Raw genomic sequence first — 18,631 nt, forward strand, 5'->3', positions numbered from 1 at the left:
CCATACCATGATGGTGTGGGGGTAGGGTGAACTAGAGGGCTCATCATTCTCTTGGTAACAAAGCAGGGAAGACATTTCCATCTACTCCACTTCAGCAGCCTCCTTCCAAGATGCCTTACTAAATGACTCAACATTCCTCAAACGTTCATTCATTCATTCATCACTGAGCTAGGGGCAGGGCCACCAGAGATCATTCCTGCCCTGGAAGCCCCCCAAATCCAGTAGAAGTCACTCTGAGACACAACCCAAAGCATTGTGGGGCTTGGGGTGGGATGGGGAGGTAGGTAGGGCCGGGAGTGACTTTTCCTGGGGAGGGAAGTTCGGAGGAGCCTTTCTTGAGGTGGTACAATTAAGCCCAAAATAGAAATCTGAGAGAAAGAATGAGGAAGGTGGGGAAAAGACCTTAGTAAGTATAATAATCACAATCAGGATTACACATGGTGCTTTACCTGCACCATCTCACTTTAATGCTCCCAGTAACGCTATGAGATAAATCTTTTTACAGAAGGTGCAGTGTGATGGATTGTTTTTGTGTGCCCTTTCTCGCCACGGTCTTGTTACTCTCACACAAGTGACTGAGTGGGGCTGAGCAAATAAGACAATTGTGGCCCACCAAGAGGATTGGTGGCCCTGGTGGCCCAGTGGTTAAGAGCTGGGCTGCTAACCAAAAGGTCAGCAGTTCGAATCCACCAACTGCTCTTTGGAAACCTTATGGGGTAGTTCTACTCTGTCCTATTGGGTAGCAATGAGTCGGAATTGACTTGATGCAAATGGATTTTAAGGAGATTTGTCAGTTTTGCCATCCCTCTAGGTGTAAAAGATGGCCAATTTCAGAGCAGAAGAGAGGATCCAACCACAAAAGGAAAGACAGCCAGGAGTAGAGTGCATCATTTGGCCCTGGGATCCCTACGCTGAGACTCTCCTGGAACCAGGAGACTGAGATAGAGAGAAGAGAGAGAGAGAGCTGTAACACTGAAGACAAGGAGAAATGGAAGCAGAGAAACAGCAGCAGCAGGAGAGACTGGCAGGAGACAGTGTGGTGGGCTTCCTGGGCCCAGGGATGGAAAAAAGGAAGTGCTTTTGGGCAAGAGGCTTGCTAGAAGAGTAGGGTGCCTCCAGGCACTCGGTGGAACTAGGTTTGTTGACCCAAGGAGCTAGAGCTGAGGGCCTTTGGGCTGAGGCTTACTGGCAGAGTGAGGTGCTTCTGGGCTTTATTGGCAGAGCTAAAAGAGATTTGTAACACTTGCCTAAGCAGGAGCAGAGGCTGAGGGGTCAGAGAGAGGCGTGCCTGCAGGCACAGCTAAAAAGAGGATGTACTAATGGAGGAACTGTATTCTGAGTGTCCTGAAACCTGAACTGTAACCTGTTACTTCCCTAATAACGCCATAATTATGAATATTGTCTGTGAGTTCTGTTTGGCCATTGCAATGAATTATTGAACCCAGCAGAGGCATATGGGGCCCTGGTGGTGCAGTAGTTAAAAGCTATGGCATGCTATGGCTGCTAACCAAAAGGTTGGCAGTTCAAATACACCAGCCACTCCTTGGAAACCCTAAGGAGCAGTTCTTCTCTGTCCTACAGGATCGCTGTGAGTCAGAATCGCCTCAATGACAACGGGTATAGCAGAGAAGTAGAGAGTGACGCAGGAGGGACGGGTGGTGTTAGAACTGGTATAGATGGCTAAGAAAGGAGGCATGTCTGACCTCCACTTCCTAGGAATCAGCCTTGGGCTGTTGACATTAATTCTCCTTCCCGCTTGTGAAATTAGAGGAAGATAGACACCATTCCCACGCCATTTTTCAGAAGGATAAACCAAAACCCAAGAAGGTTAAATTCACTGTCCGAGATGACACTCCAGAACCTGCCCTCAGCTCTGCTGCCTCTCAGGGAAGTTTGAATAAGGCTAGGCCTCGGTCCAGACCACTGAACAAAAACATTTGGTATTTTTGGCTTTTTACATAATCTAGTTCTAGCACCACACAGTCAGTCCAGCAGATACCCCCGTTCCATAAATCGTAATTGAAGACCCAATGCGTATCAGACCCTATGGTAAGTGCTGAGGATACAGGGGTGTCTAAGACCCAGGCCTGCTCCCAGATAAATCAATAACAGTAATACAGGCAGTCATAACTTGGCTCAAGGCTGTGCGAGTGCAGAAGAGCACACACCTCCACCCCAGGCCCAAAGCAGCCTGGGGGCCAGGGTAGGGGGCAGCACAGTTTCTGTGGTCAGAATGAGGAGACAGACTGAATTGTTGTCTTAAATTCAGAAGAATCCACCTTTCTGTCTCCTGGTAGCACTGTGAGGTTTCCCAGCTGTCAGCATTGCTTGGGACATGAGCCAACCCAGATGTGCACGGTTCATGCTGTTCTGAGGCTGGAAATTTCCTCCACAGAGCTGACTCACAAGGCCTCTCTAGAAGTGAGTCTACAAGGCCTCCCTGCTGCTCTTCCCTAGGATTCATGAATTCAGAGTGGGATGCTCTACATGTATGAACATCTCTCCCAGTTGCTCTGGGATTGAATAAACAGTCAACAGCATTATTGCCAAAGGAGCTGCTTTAACCCAGGTGAAGGGTAAGGAATTAGGAGAAGCCTGTCCTGCCTTACTTGAATTAGCATTTGAGGATTAAGCAAAATCTCTAAGGAGGCATTAGCCAAGAAGGGTTTTCTACGTCATTCTCTGAGAATACTTGCTGATGAATTTCTAAAGACAGATCTGGTTGGGGCATGCTCAGGGGCATTTCATGAAGTCAGCTCAGTTGCACAACATTCACCTCCATCAAGAAGAGCAAACACTTGGGCCTCACCTGAGCCACATGCTACTAAATTCACCAAAAGCCTCTTTCTCACCAAGTTCTCAGCCTTGGAATACCCCTCACAGGCACTCCAGCTTCCAGTTGACTGGCGTTTATACAAACGTTGTCATCCCTATATTTTCAGCATAAAGTATTATTTAAAAACACACACACACACACATCATAGAACCTCAGATTATCCAAGGCAGAAGAGGACTTTGATGCCCTTTATCTCAAACCATTTATTTTAAATCCCAGGGATCAGAGTTGCAGCAAGAGAGAGTCCAAAGCCATTCATTCACTCAAAGTCAACCAGCATTCACAGAGTGCCTTCTGCATGCTGGTACTGTTCTAGACTCTGGGACTACAACAGTCAACAAAGAGGTGAACTTCTTGCCCTGCTAAAGCTTACATTCAAAGGGGAGACAAAGACCAAGTAAAGAAATAGCAAGCATTCTCCCTACCAGTCATGATAAAAGGATGGCAGGGTGAGGCTATCTTAGAGTTTTGGTGGTCAAGGAAGCTTCCCTGCAGAGGGACTGCTGAGCTGAGGGCTGAAGCATGAGAAAGAGCCAGGAATGTCAAGAGGATTCCAAGTGGAAGTACATAGAGGGCAAAGGGCAGGAGGTGGGAATGGGCTCAGCTAATGTGAGAAGCAGAAAGACCAGTGTTGAGAGGGAGCATGGAGAGCAAGGGAGCTAGAAAAGTGGACAGGAGTTAGATCAGGCAGGGCCTTGGAGGGTGCCGGAAGGAGTTTGGATTTTATTCCAAGTGCAATACCACATAGCTTCTCATGCCTTTCCCAATTCCCCTTTTTAAACATCCACAGTGCCAAGCTCAATTGTGTCCCATAACAAAATCTACTACTTACTGAATAATAATGATGTATTAGACCCAGTGCCAGATAACTTACATAGATTATCTCATTAACTCTCACGTCAGCCCTGCCACATAGAACTGTCGCCTTCCTGGTTTTATAGACAACTCACTTGCTGGCAGGTAGCAAGGTCACTCCATTTATTCATTCACTCATTGATTGATTGATTCATTCATATTTACTGAGCATTGGCTCTCTGCCAGGCACTGGATTTGCCAAGACCAGTAAGATGAGTTTGCCCCCATTGCAGAGGTGTGGAGGGGGAGCAGCGGGCGGCACTTGCCCCCAGGCACAAGTTCAAGGGGGTGCCAGATGAGGTGCAGAATGATATTCCCAGGTGCTACAAATATGACTGAGGCAGCCGGATAAGAAGCAGAAGGCGTTTCTGCGGACTCATTGCTGCTATCAATGTCTATTCATCTTGAAGTTGTGGGGCAGGGGGTACGCCCCTGGGTGCTCAAATTAGGGCGCAGGGGCGCAATTTAGAGACTGCTCCCTGGGCTCTGTTACCCTCACTATGTCCCTGCCCCACTGGGTTCTCACAGTGTAATGGAGGCATCACGTAAAGCATGGACCCACATTTCAAACAATAATGTGAAGTAGTCCCTCACAGGATGGAGCCTCAGGGTACCCTGGGGTACCAAGGAAAGAGGGGCTAGTTCCATGATCAGGCTCAGGAAATGGCTCAGGGCCATCAGTACTTTGTCAGTACTTGAAACCTCCCTGGATTACAGTTTCTCCTTTGGTAAAATCAGTGTTGGACCAGGTCCTCCTTGAGGTTTCCTTCTAGTCTAGCATTCTGGGTCCCAGGTTTCACAGGAAGGGTCAAAGTGCAGGAGGAGACAATACATGTCAGATCCTCTGGAAATAACAGCCCTCTCAGGTTCAGTCTTCAGAAATGGGGCTTGCTGGGAAAGGGTTATATCATGGATTGAATTGTGTCCCCCTCAAAAAATGTGTCAACTTCCATGGTTTGAGGGGACTTCTAAGTAAATTGGCAAAATAATTCTATTATGAAAACATTCTGCATCCCACTTTGAAATGTGGCGTCTGGGGTCTTAAATGCTAACAAGAGGCCATCTAAGATGCATCAATTGGTCTCAACCCACCTGGATCAAAGGAAAATGAAGAACACCAAGGCCACACGATAACTAAGAGCCCAAGAGACAGAAAGGGCCACAGGAACCAGAGATCTACATCATCCTGAGACCAGAAGAACTAGACGTTGCCCGGCCACAACCAATGACTGCCCTGACAGGGAGCACAACAGAGAACCCCTGAGGGAGCAGGAGATCAGTGGGATGCAGACCCTAAATTCTCATAAAAAGACCATACTTAATGGTCTGACTGAGACTAGAGGAATCCCGGCGGCCATGCTCCCCAGACCTTCTGTTGGCACAGGACAGGAACCATCCCTGAAGACAACTCATCAGACATGAAAGGGACTGGTCAGTGGGTGGGAGAGAGATGCTGATGAAGAGTGAGCTAATTATATCAGGTGGACACTTGAGATTGTGCTGGCATCTCTTGTCTGGAGGAGGGATGGGAGGATAGAGAGAGAGGGAAGCTGGCAAAATTGTCACGAAAGGAGAGACTGAAAGGGCTGACTCATTAGGGGAAGAGCAAGTGGGAGTATGGAGTAAGATGTATGTAAACTTATATGTGACAGACTGATTGGATTTGTAAACGTTCACTTGAAGCTTAATAAAAGTTAATAAAAAAAAAATGTGTCAACTTGGTTAGGCCATGATTCCCAGTATTGTGTGGCTGTCCTCCATTTTGTGATTGTAACTTTATGCTAAAGAGAATTAGGGTGGGATTGTAACACCATCCTTACTCAGGTCACCTCCCTGATCCAATGTAAAGGGAGTGTCCCTGGGGTGGGGCCTACAGCACCTTTTATCTCTCAGGAGATAAAAGGAAAAGGAAGCAAGCAGAGAGTTGGAGACCTCATACCACCAAGAAAGCAGCATCAGGAGCAGAGCGCATCCTTTGGACCTGGGGTCTCTGTGCCTGAGAAGCTCTTTGGCCAGGGAAGATGGAGGACAAGGACCTTCCCCCAGAGCCAACAGAGAAAGCCTTCCCCTGGAGCCAACACCCTGAATTTTGACTTGTAACCTACTAGACTGTGAAAAAATAAATTTTTCTTTGTTAAAGCCATCCACTTGTGGTATTTCTGCTATGGCAGCACTAGATGACTATGATAGGTTATCACTGATTCACTCACTCAACAAACTGTAATGAGTACCCACTCTGTCCCAGGCACTGGACTAGGTGCCAGGGACAGACCTTGTGGTACTTTCCGGCTAGGAGAAAGGGTAAAGAACTAATATACCAACAATTAAATATTGAATGGCGTGTAGGGTTGCCATATTCACCAAATAAAAATAAAAGATACTCAGATTTGAGTTTCAGATAAACAATGAATAATTTTTAAATATAAGCAAGTCCCAAATATTTCAGAGGTATACTTATACTAAAAAATTCTGTGTCATTTATCTAAAATTAAAATTTAACTGGGTATTCTGGACCTACTGGTAGGTCTTCCCCAACGAGATCCCAAGGATGAGGAAGAATTTTCTAGAAGGAGGGAGGTACATTACAATCCTAGGCAACCTCTCCGTTCTTGGTCTCACATTTTAAAGATGCAGTGATTGTAACCATTTCCCAGAAGTTTTAGAGAGCACTGAAAGTTAAAAGTATCACTTGTGTATGGTTCAGGGATGCAGATACAGTCTGCACATCTTCCTCCTCCTTCTCCACCCAAGCCCCAGTCACTGTCCAGACAAAGCTGCATCCTGCCCAGAGTCCTGAGCTGAGTAAGATTTCTCCAGAGGAACAAAGAGAAGCAAACACACGCAAATGCTGAGTACACAAGGCTGTTGGCCTAGATGGACTCCGGCCTGGAAGCCTCCAGGGAAGCACAGGCTGTACTTTTAAAATGAAGTTTGAGGGCTGAGCAGGAAATAGCAGACAGTCACTTGGCCCACGGACTCAGCAAATTCTTAGAACGCGGTCTTTCAGAATCAGACAATTTTCAATTCCTTAACATCAGGGTCCACAGAAGCTCTCCCCATGAATAGAATCTACACTGGGAACTCCAGGAAAAGAAGACTGGATTCTTCTCCAAATCCCACAGAAGTCTGGTAGAGCATTCATCACTTAGAATAGATTCTTAAGAACAACAGCAAAACAGTAATGATAATAACAAGGCATAGAAGCTGCCATTATGAGCCATTACAGCGTGCCAGGAACTGTGCTAAATGAGAAATATTTCTCTCGTTTAGTCCTTACAACAAGGCTCTGAGGTAGATATAAACTGAATATATCTACAAAATGATAAACTGTTTTAAAAGCTACAAAATGAGCACCAGATAAACTAAGAGATTAGCCAAGGCCATATTCTTAGAAAATGACAGTCATGATTCACGCTAAGATCTGTCTCTCAAAGTGCATAGTTTTACAACACTTCATTCAATGCCAAAGGATCCCTGGTGGTGCAATGGTTAAACACTTGGCTACTAACCAAACCTTTGCAGTTCAAATCCACTATCGGCTTCATGGGAGAAAAGGTCTGGCAATCTGCTATCATAAAGATTTTGTTGTTGTTAGGTACTATCAAGTTGATTCCAACTCATAGTGACCCCACATACAACAGGATGAAACACTACTCCGTCCCATGCTGTCATCACAATTGTTGCTACATTTGAGCCCACTGTTGCAGCCACTGTGTCAATCCGTCTTATTCAGGGTCTTCCTCTTTTTCACTGACCCCCTACTTTTTTAGCATGATGTCCTTCTCCAGGGACTGGTCCCCGCCGATAATATGCCCAAAGTATGTAAAACAAAGTCTCACCATCATCCCTTCTAAGGAGCATTATGGCTGTACTTCTTCCAAAACAGATTTGTTCATTCTTCTGGCAGTCCATGATATATTCAATATTCTTCGCCAATATCATATTTATCATCATTCATTGTCCAGCTTTCACATGCATATGAGGTGATTGAAAGACCATGGCTTGGGTCAGGCGCACCTTTGTCCTCAAGGTGACATATTTGCTTTTTTTTTTTTTAATAATTTTTATTGAGCTTTAAGTGAACATTTACAAATCAAGTCAGTCTGTCACATATAAGCTTATATACACCTTACTCCATACTCCCACTTACTCTCCCCCTAATGAGTCAGCCCTTCCAGTCTCTCCTTTCGTGACAATTTTGCCAGTTTCTAACCCTCTCTACCCTCCTATCTTCCCTCCAGACAGGAGATGCCAACACAGTCTCAAGTGTCCACCTGATACAAGTAGCTCACTCTTCATCAGCATTTCTCTCCTACCCATTGTCCAGTCCCTTCCATGTCTGATGAGTTGTCTTGGGGAGTGGTTCCTGTCCTGGGCCAACAGAAGATTTGGGGACCATAACCACCGGGATTCCTCTAGTCTCAGTCAGACCATTAAGTCTGGTCTTTTTATGAGAATTTGGGGTCTGCATCCCACTGATCTCCTGCTCCCTCAGGGGTTCTCTGTTGTGCTCCCTGTCAGGGCAGTCATCGGTTGTGGCCAGGCACCATCTAGTTCTTCTGGTCTCAGGATGATGTAAGTCTCTGGTTCCTGTGGCCCTTTCTGTCTCTTGGGCTCATAGTTATCGTGTGACCTTGGTGTTCTTCATTCTCCTTTGATCCAGGTGGGTTGAGACCAATTGATGCATCTTAGATGGCCTCTTGTTAGCATTTAAGACCCCAGACGCCACATTTCAAAGTGGGATGCAGAATGTTTTCATAATAGAATTATTTTGCCAATTGACTTAGAAGTCCCCTTAAGCCATAGTCCCCAAACCCCCGCCCTTGCTCCACTGACCTTTGAAGCATTCGGTTTATCCCGGAAACTTCTTTGCTCTTGGTCCAGTCCAGTTGAGCTGACCTTCCATGTATTGAGTATTGTCCTTCCCTTCACCTAAAGTAGTTCTTATCTACTAACTAATCAGTAAATAACCCTCTCCCACCCTCCCTCCCTCCCCCCCTCGTAACCACAAAAGCATGTGTTCTTCTCAGTTTATACTATTTCTCAAGATCTTATAATAGTGGTCTTATACAATATTTGTCCTTTTGCCTCTGACTAATTTCACTCAGCATAATGCCTTCCAGGTTCCTCCATGTTATGAAATGTTTCACAGATTCGTCACTGTTCTTTATCGATGCGTAGTATTCCATTGTGTGAATATACCACAATTTATTTAACCATTCATCCGTTGATGGACACCTTGGTTGCTTCCAGCTTTTTGCTATTGCAAACAGAGCTGCAATAAGCATGGGTGTGCAAATATCTGTTCGTGTGAAGGCTCTTATTTCTCTAGGGTATATTCCGAGGAGTGGGATTTCTGGGTTGTATGGTAGTTCTATTTCTAACTTTTTAAGAAAATGCCAGATAGATTTCCAAAGTGGTTGTACCATTTGACATTCCCACCAGCAGTGTATAAGAGTTCCAATCTCTCCGCAGCCTCTCCAACATTTATTATTTTGTGTTTTTTGGATTAATGCCAGCCTTGTTGGAGTGAGACGGAATCTCATCGTAGTTTTAATTTGCATTTCTCTAATGGCTAATGATTGAGAGCATTTTCTCATGTATCTGTTAGCTGCCTGAATATCTTCTTTAGTGAAGTGCGTGTTCATATCCTTTGCCCACTTCTCGATTGGGTTGTTTGTCTTTTTGTGGTTGAGTTTTAACAGAATCATATAGATTTTAGAGATCATGCGCTGGTCGGAGATGTCATAGCTGAAAATTCTTTCCCAATCTGTAGGTGGTCTTTTTACTCTTTTGGTGAAGTCGTTGGATGAGCATAGGTGTTTGATTTTTAGGAGCTCCCAGTTATCGTATTTGCTTTTTAACATTTTGAAGAAGTCTTTTGCTCTGCAGCAGATTTGCCCAATGCAATACGTTGTTTGATTTCTCAACTGCTGCTTCCATGGACATTGATTGTGGATTCAAGTAAAATGAAATCCTTGATAACTTCAATCTTTTTTTTTCTTATTGTGCTTTAAGTGAGAGTTTACAAATCAAGTCAGTCCCTCATACAAAAATTTATATACACCTTGCTGTGTACTCCTAGCTGCTCTCCTGGCAATGAGACAGCACACTTCCTCTCTCCAACCACCCTGTATTCCCCATGTCCATTCAGCCAGCTTCTGTCTCCCTCTGCCCTCTCATCTCCCCTCCAGATAGGAGCTGCCTACATAGTCATGTGTGTCTACTTAAGCCAAGAAGCTCACTCCTCACCAGTATCATTGTCTATTTTATAGTCCAGTTCAATCCCTGTCTGAAGAGTTGACTTTGGGAATGGTTCCAGTCTTGGGCTAACAGAAGGTCTGGGGACCATGGCCTCCGGAGTCCTTCTAGTCTCAGTCAGACCATTAAGTCTAGTCTTTTCACGAGAATTTCAGGTCTGCATCCCACTGCTCTCCTGCTCCATCAGGGATTCTCTGTTGTGTTCCCTGTCAGGGCAGTCATCAGGTGTAGCTGGGCACAATTAGTTCTTTGGGTCTCGGGCTGATGTAGTCTCTGATTTATGTGCCCCTTTCTGTCTCCCAGGCTCATAATTACCTTGTGTCTTTGGTCTTCTTCATTCTTCTTTGCTCCAGGTGGGTTGAGACCAACTGATGCATCTTAGATGGCACTTGCTAGTGGATAACTTAAATCTCTTCTCCATTTACCGTGATGTTGCTTATTGGTCCAGTTGCAAGAATTTTTGCTTTATGTTGAGGTGTAATCCACACTGAAGGCTGTAGTCTTTGGTCTTCATCAGTAAGTGCTTCAAGTCCTCTTTGCTTTCAGCAAGCAAGGTTGTGTCACCTGCATATTGCAGGTTGTTGACGAGTCTTCCTCCTATCCTGATGCTTCGTTCTTCTTCATATAGTTCAGTTTCTCTGATTATTTTTTCAGCATACAGATTGAATAAGTATGGTAAAAGGATACAACCCTGATGCATACCTTTCCTGATTTTAAGTCACACAGCATCCTCTTGTTCTATTCAAACAACTACCTCTTGGTCTATGTACAGGTTCCGCGTGAGCACAATTAAGTGTTCTGGAATTCCCATTCTTTGCAATGTTATCCATAATTTGTTATGATCCACACAGTCGAATGCCTTTGTATAGTTAATAAAAATCACAGTCTAGGAAATTCTATGTGGCAGTTCTACTCTGTCTTATAGGATCTGTATGAGTCAGAATCACCTTGACAGCACACAACAACAACAGTCCAATGCCAAGGAGTTCTGGCAGCACCATGGTTAAGCATTCAGCTGCTAACTGAAAGGCTGGCAGTTTGAATCCACCCAGCAGCTCTTCAAGAAAAAGGCTTGGCGGTTTGCGCCTGTAAAGATTAAAAAAACCTGTTGCCATCAAGTCAATTCTGACTTATAGAGAGCCTGTCGGACAGCGTAGAGCTGCCCCACTGGGTTTCCAAGGAGTGCCTGGTGGATTCGAACTGCTTACCTTTCGTTTAGCAGCTGTAGCTCTTAACCACTATGCCACCAGGGTTTCCCCTATAAAGATTACAGCCTAGAAAACCCCTATGGGGCAGTTATATTCCGTCACGTGTGGTCATTATGAGTCAGAATTGACTCGATGGCACTTAGCAACAACAACAACAGTCCAATGCCCTCATTTCATGATAAGGAGGAAGTATAGATGAGCAGAATGATTAAGAGCATGGGGACAAAGCCAGAGTGCCTGGGTTCTAATCTGTGTTCTGCCACTTTCTATCTGTGTGACCCTGGGCAAGTTATTAACCCTTTCTGGGTTTCAGTTTCATTATCGGTAAGACAGGGATAATAAAAGTTACTATGTCATACAGTTGCTGTGAAAGTGCAATGAGCAAGACAATCCTTGTTGGCTACAATTAAAATCTGGAGAGCTGAATGGAGAAAATCTCAAGCCACTTCGATGAGACCTCAGGAAAGCCGTGGCTACCTGAATGCTCAAGACGGAGATGAGAGAAGAGAGCAACTTTTGGGAAATGCAGTCCAGTGTGTTTCAAAGAACACCGTTTCCCATAGAGACAGTCTGTGCTTCTTATCTTGCCAAGGAACCCTAGTCAAAAAGACAACCCTTTTGAATTCCTGCATTAAGGGATGTGAAGGCCAAGCTCTGCCTCTTAACTCTTTGGTGACCTTGGGCGAGCCCCTTCTCTCTTCCTGGCTTCAGTCTCCTCATCCATAAAATGAGGCAGTTAGACAGGGAGATCTCTGTAGCTCCCTCCCTCTGCACTTTTTATGAACCTTCATCTGGAATAGGGGCCAGTGGTGGTTTAGTGGTAGAATTCTCACCTTCCATGTGGGAGACCTAGGTTCTATTCTCAGCCACTACACATCAGGCACAGCCATCATCTTTCATATGTCTTCTGTTGATGAGGAAAAACACATCCCCCCTGTGACCCACCCACCAGAAATGCATTACCTGAATCTAATCTCCTCCAGACAAGCCCAAATGGACAGACATTTCTGTAAAAGGGATGGTGCAAACAGATAAGTGCTTGGCTACTAACCAAAAAGCTGACAGGTTTGAGTCCGCCCAGACGCACCTTGGGAGAAAGGCTTGGCAATCTACTTCTGAATAATTAGCCGCTGAAAACCCTATGGAGAATAATTCTACTCTGATACACATGGAATCGACTCAGTGGCTACCAACAACATCACCACCACCCTTCAAAAATGTCAACATCATGAAAAAACAAAGACAGACTGAAAAAAGTGGGATGCAAAATGCAAATTCTAGTAAAAAGACCAGACTTAATGGTCTGACTGAGACTGGAGAGACCCCAGAGGACATGGCCCCTGGACTCTCTGTTAGCCCCAAACTAAAACCATTCCTGAAGCCAACTCTTCAGACAAAGATTAGACTAGACTATAAAACATAAAATGATACTGGTGAGGAGTGTGCTTCTTAGCTCAAGCAGACACAAGACTACGCGGGCAGCTCCCGCGGAGGTGAGATGAGAAGGCAGAGGGGTATAGAAGCTGGTTGAATGAACATGGGAAATCCAGGGTGGAGAGGAGGAGTGTGCCGCCACATTATAGGGAGAGCAACTAGGGTCACATAACAATGTCAGTATAAGTTTTTGCTTGAGAAACTGACTTGAATTGTAAACTTTCACTTAAAGCACAATTAAAAAAAGAGAACAAAAGAAAAACAAACACAGACTGAGAAACTATTCCAGAGTTGAGGAGACTAAAGAAACAGTGCCCTAACGGGCATAATTGAGACAATTGGCAGAAATCAAATATGAACTGTTTATTAGATAAGAGTTTCATATCTATGTTACATTTCCTGAATTTGATCATTGTAGATACGTAAGAAATACCTTTGTTTTGGCAATACAAAAGGCAAAGCAGCATGAGGTCTGCAACTTACTCATAAATGGATTAGGAAAAAATGGAGGTAGAAAGCAAATGCAGCAAAATGTTAACAATTGGTGAATTTCGATGAAAAATATACAGCTCTTTGTACTATTTTTAAACTCTTCAGTTAAGTTTGAAATCTTCTCCAAAATAAAAAGTTGTAACACGTGGGGTCACAGTGAGCTGGAATTGACTCGATGGCAATTAACGAGGTAGAGAGCAGTATATAGAATTACAAAGTTGTAAATAAATAAAGCACCAAGTCATCATCAGCCCAGTCTTGGAGGTGGCAGCTCCCCACCCCACTCGCATGCCCCAGAACCATGTGCCTCACTGCCCTTGTGAACCTTCCTCTAACGGGGAAGAAAGTACCTCTCCTGTGCTGGGGACGTTGGCGATCTTTTTAGAGTGTGCCACATGGCCCACCACACCCATGTCCAGAGGGAAGACAATCTCCGAGTCTGGCACCACCAGGCAGTCCTCCAGGACTGCATCCTTGTGGACGTTGAAGAGCCGCGTGGCTAGTTCCGCAATGCCATTGCGGGTCCTGTACATGAAAAGGCTCATGCGGTCTGCCTGTAGGAGGAAGCACAGCTTCTTCATGACATTGAAGATGCATTTCTCAGTTTGTAAATTGTCCTGAAAGTCCCGCAGGAGGTCAAAGATGATTTCACTCTCCTCCACACTGCTCAGTGGGTGGTAGGTGCTGAAGTCCACAGCTGCCTCCTTGGCCCCAAGGAGGTCCGAGACGACCTTGGCCCGGTAGTGGAGGTTGTAGTATTGTTTGGCAAAGCCAATATTTGAGTCCAGGAATTTCTCCACCTCCTCCTCTGTCACCTCAACCATGGCTGGGAATTCAACTAGCTACCTCCGTGGAGGAGCTGAGGCTGGCAGTTCTGCAGTCCACAGCAAATCGAGTCAGAACGCGTTCTACTCCAACCTAGACTTCTCTGAGTCTTTGTAAACCTCACTGAGATGGCCACACAAGAGAGGGAGTGATCTGAGGGGATTAGGTCATTAATATTTCCCAAGAGCAAGGATTATGAGGATCAGTGTGTTCCAAATTCTGCTCAGCTCCAGATGGGACAGGTTGGGAGTTCTCTTTTCCACCTTGGTCTCCTAATAGCTGAGAAGGAACCTGCACAGAGCAGAAGGTGGGCTATACACCCCAAAAAGGTGACGTCTCCAACTGCAACCATAAACAACCATCAACCTATAGATATGTTTTCTTTGCCCTGTATGGTATTTTTCTCAAACATTTGACATTGAAAACTAACCTTTAATATTTAGGAGATTTGTTTGGCTTCTCTTGGAGACTCAGAAGATCTAACAATGCCACATCCACATTCTCACATAGCAGGAATGGCTGGAACTGGGGGCAACTGCCCGCCCCCTCCCTGCATTTTGAACATTCATCAGTAAACCTGCTTCTTTCACTTACCTTACAGGTCTAATACCTATGAACCCAGATTTCACAATGACTACATTAAAGCTTTTCCCAACTTTAGATTTCAATGATTCTCTAATTTCAGAATTCTAAGAGCCCTCATAAAAACAATACCCCTTTCACAGTTTTTTTCTGTTATGAAAGTAATACATGTCCACTGTAGAAAATACACAAAAACGACAGTTAAAATCACCCCATAACCCTGCCACCAAGAGGTAACCTTTAGTTAACGTTTTAGTATCCGTCTTTTCAACAGATGCTTAAACATATGTTTCCCTTCCATGCCTTGATCTTTGTCTTGGCCTTTTCATGATTTTTTCCTGGCTCCAGCCTGGTGCGCCACCAGGGCTTCTTTGGGGATTAGCTGATCACAAATGCACACAATAGGCTAGATGCTTTTAGCTCCAGTGAATCTTGAAATACCAGAATCCTCCTTGAAGCACCCCTCCAGCACAGTAGGGCGAGGTGAAGAGTGCTTTCCTTCCTCCTGTACAGCTGACTTTAGCTTCCGTGAATATGTCTGCTAGAGCCAGGGATTACTACATGGTACACAGCAGAATGTGTGATTATGTAGACTGTTGCTAGCACTTTGAACTTTATAAATGAACCTTATTGGAAAGTAGATTACGCTTCCTTTATTGTAGACTTTAATAAATTCTTGGGGTACTGCACCCTATCAGCACTGGGTATGTGGGTGGGCCACTTGGTCTGGCGACCCAAGCAGCAGATTTGACTTTCTCAAAATGCTCCCACCATACCTAGTGTGAGCCTAACTCCCTCTGTCCAGAATGCTCTTTCCCAGCTGTCTGTATGTCAGCTCCTTTTCAACTTTCAGGTCTCAGCTCACACTAGTTATCTGAGTTATCTTATCCCAAGTAACTTGAACCATCTCCCCTCCACCCAGTTCCTGCCCTTCATGTCATTCTGTTTCCTTTATTACATTTATAACTACCAGACATTATCTTGTTTGTGTTTTGTTTTCTTGCCTATTGTCTGACTTCCCCACTATACTATGAGGTCCACCAGGACAGGATCCTGTCAGGACTGATTCCTTAGTGCCTTACAATAGTGCCTACCACATCCTTGGTGCTCAATAATGTTTTAAAAATTATAAGCCCTATATTCATTTGTTTAAAATTTAGAAAATATCGGAAGACACAAAGGAGACAATTCAAATCAAACATAATCCAGATATTACCACTTCCAGTATTTTTGTATGTCTTAATTTTTTTCCCCTGGAGATTATATATATCTCTATCTATCTGTCTGAGGCTGAGTTTTCTACAGAAGCAAAACCAGTAGAGTGTATAAATACACATACATAGAGATTTATATCAAGGAAATGATTCATGTGGTTGTAGGGGTTGTAGTCCCAAGTTTGGGAGTCAGGGTGGAGGTTTCTCCTGATTCATGTAGCCGCAGGGGCTTCCTTGATAGGAAGGTCAGACAGCAGGACTCTGGCTCACAAGCTGCGAAGACCAATGAATCCTAAGATTGGCAGGCAAGATGGCAGGTAAGCTGCTAGCTGAAGTCTCAAGAATCAGAGGTCAGACAATCAGTAGTCAGCAAAAGCCCATGAAGCTTGCCAGAAAGTCTACCTATATTGGATGTAGGCCACATCCCCAAGGAAACTCCCTTTCAACTGATTGGCTGCCTACAGCACAGCCCATCATGGAGGTCATCACATTATATCAAATCTCATCATGGAAGTGATCACATCATCATACAACTGCCAAACTACATCATAACTAACTGCCAAACCACTGAGAATTATGGCCCAGCCAAGCTGACACACAACCTTAACAATCACAGTCTACCTGTTGTCACCTTGGTACCTGTACACATCTCCTGAAACCATTTATAATCTCTGAATAAGACAATTATAAAGTCATACTTGCACTTAACATGATACAACAACACACATACAACTAAATACGCATTAGCCCTGTTTACATCTTACACAAGTGAAGAAAACAAAAATATTTGATGCAAACATACAGGGCAGAAGTACTCATAACAATTACAGTCCTCCTTTCTGCAACTGGTCACCTGGTCGTAAATGGTGTTTAGAACTACCTTCTTCCACCACTCATTCCATATTCTCTTTGCCCTCAGCAAGCACCTCACCTGGCTGTGCTTCTTTGACTGGCAAGGTGACCCAAACCTTCACTCCTGGGCCATCAGTAGTCATGTCAGAACTGGACTGATGTAATTTTCCATTGACTTTAATTATAGGGCGTGGTAGTACTGAGATGCCCTAAGGGATCTCCTGCATTGCAAACATAATCTTCTTTACCTTCATTATGTAATATCAATCTGATTTCCTCTCGGTAACCAGTATCGATCACACCAGGCAATATGGTAACTCCCTTCTTTGCCTGTTGATCTAGAGCCATAAAAATAAAAAAAGGAGCCCAAAATGGCCCAGTGGCATTCTTAACTTTCAGTTCAATGGAATCAGTGATGTGTCTTTAGGTGGGAGCATTCCTCCCCTTGGAATGAAGACCTCTAGACCCACAGAGCATAAGGTTGAGGGGACTCTGTCTATCTATCGGTGTACCTATATATTTCCAAATATCAGACCATACTATAACCTGCTTTTTCCACCTTACAAAATATCATGAACATCTGAAGTTTCTTGAGGATAGGAGTAAAATATTATCCACTTTTTTTACACCCCCCCACCCCCACCAAAGTGCCCAGCCCAGGTCCTTTCTTATAGTATGCCCACCAGACTTAGTTCTGTTAGGGATATAACAAACTGCTTTGCAGGAAAATCTACTTTTACCTCATTTTTCAATATGCCAGAATGAGGAAGGCAAGCCTGTTGAAAAACTTCAGTCCTAATTGTTGGGTAGGTATAGAAAAGCTGGTATTTGCAGCAGGTCACCTCCTAATATACCTATTAAATGGTTTTGATTTCAGATGTTAGTGGAAGGATCCAGGAAAGAAATTGGAAAGCCACAAGTTTCTTTCTTTTTGTGGGAGGAGGTGGGGATGGGGTGGGGAGGGTGGGCTTCCAGTAGGGTTGGAGAGACTGTGTGGGGCAATCTAGTGTAGAAAACAGCATGTACTACTAGAAAGAAGGCATGTCACTGACTTATACTATGACCTTAAAATAGTCTCTTCCTCTCTCAAGGCTTCAATTTCCCTACCAACAAAATGAGGGAGTTGAATACTTTTATCTCTGACACTCCCGGCGCCATGACTCCGGCTGGGCTCAGAGTGAGGAGGCGCTGGCCGGGAATGGCTGACAGGTACCACAGGCCTTGCCAGAGGACTCGCCTGGAATAATGTTGCTGTTGTTAGTTGCCACGGAGTTGATTCCAACTCTTGGCCACTGCATGTGTGCAGAGTAGAACTGCTCCACAAGGTTTTCAAGGTCGTGAGCTTTTGGAAGCTGATCGACAGGGCTGTTTCCTGAAGAGCCTCTGGGTGGGTTGGAACTGCCAACCAAACATTTAATGGTTTACACCCCCCAGGGACTCTTGCCTGGAATAACAGTAGGTACTATTTTTTTTTTTTTTTTACTTAGAATTATCTTTACTCAAAAATACAATTTCAGAGATGAGGAAAGTGAAGCAAAGGACCACAGGTGATTTTAAGACTCTGAGGCTGGAGGTAAAGGGGAGTGGGGGCAAATGGGACCAAGCAAGGAAAAATGGGTCAAGCGGCAGTATTTTGTGAGGCAGCTTTTTAAAAATCCAGGACCAGCTTGAATGTGAACTGACTGATCAGTATGTTAGTGGCCACCACAAATCCCAGTGTTCAATGAAAAGCTCTGCACAGGTTACCCACATTTGCCACTCCTGTTAAGAATGATGATGAAAGAACTGAGAATGTTCAATTGGAAGGAAGCTCTGAAAGGCTGTTGCAGGGAAAGGGATACCATTTTGTTTAGGGAGGTGCCGACAGCAGGACAAGATAGTGGAACAGAGTCATAGGTACCTAGAGTGCTTAAGAAGAGGAGCTCTGGAGTTAGGTCTAGGGTGTCTGACTCTATCCTTTGCTGAATTATTTAATTTCTCCTGGACCTCACTTTGCTTGTCTGTAAAATCAGAATAACTTAACAGGGCTGTTGTAGAGATGAAATGAGATACTATATTATATACTGCAAACT

At 44.5% G+C, this 18,631-nt stretch overlaps 1 protein-coding gene across 1 annotated transcript in view; it reads right to left on the reverse strand.

Annotated features, from left to right (window-relative positions):
* PDE6A (phosphodiesterase 6A) overlaps positions 1-13,910 on the reverse strand; it is a 98,179-nt gene extending 84,269 nt beyond the window's left edge. The window contains exon 1 of the mRNA XM_049874051.1: positions 13,437-13,910. Within this exon, the coding sequence (XP_049730008.1) occupies positions 13,437-13,910 (474 nt within the window). The remainder of the gene's footprint in view (positions 1-13,436) is intronic.
* Between the last annotated feature and the right edge of the window lie 4,721 nt (positions 13,911-18,631).

This window comes from Elephas maximus, chromosome 2 (genome assembly GCF_024166365.1).
Source record: "Elephas maximus indicus isolate mEleMax1 chromosome 2, mEleMax1 primary haplotype, whole genome shotgun sequence".
Lineage (NCBI taxonomy): Eukaryota > Metazoa > Chordata > Mammalia > Proboscidea > Elephantidae > Elephas > Elephas maximus.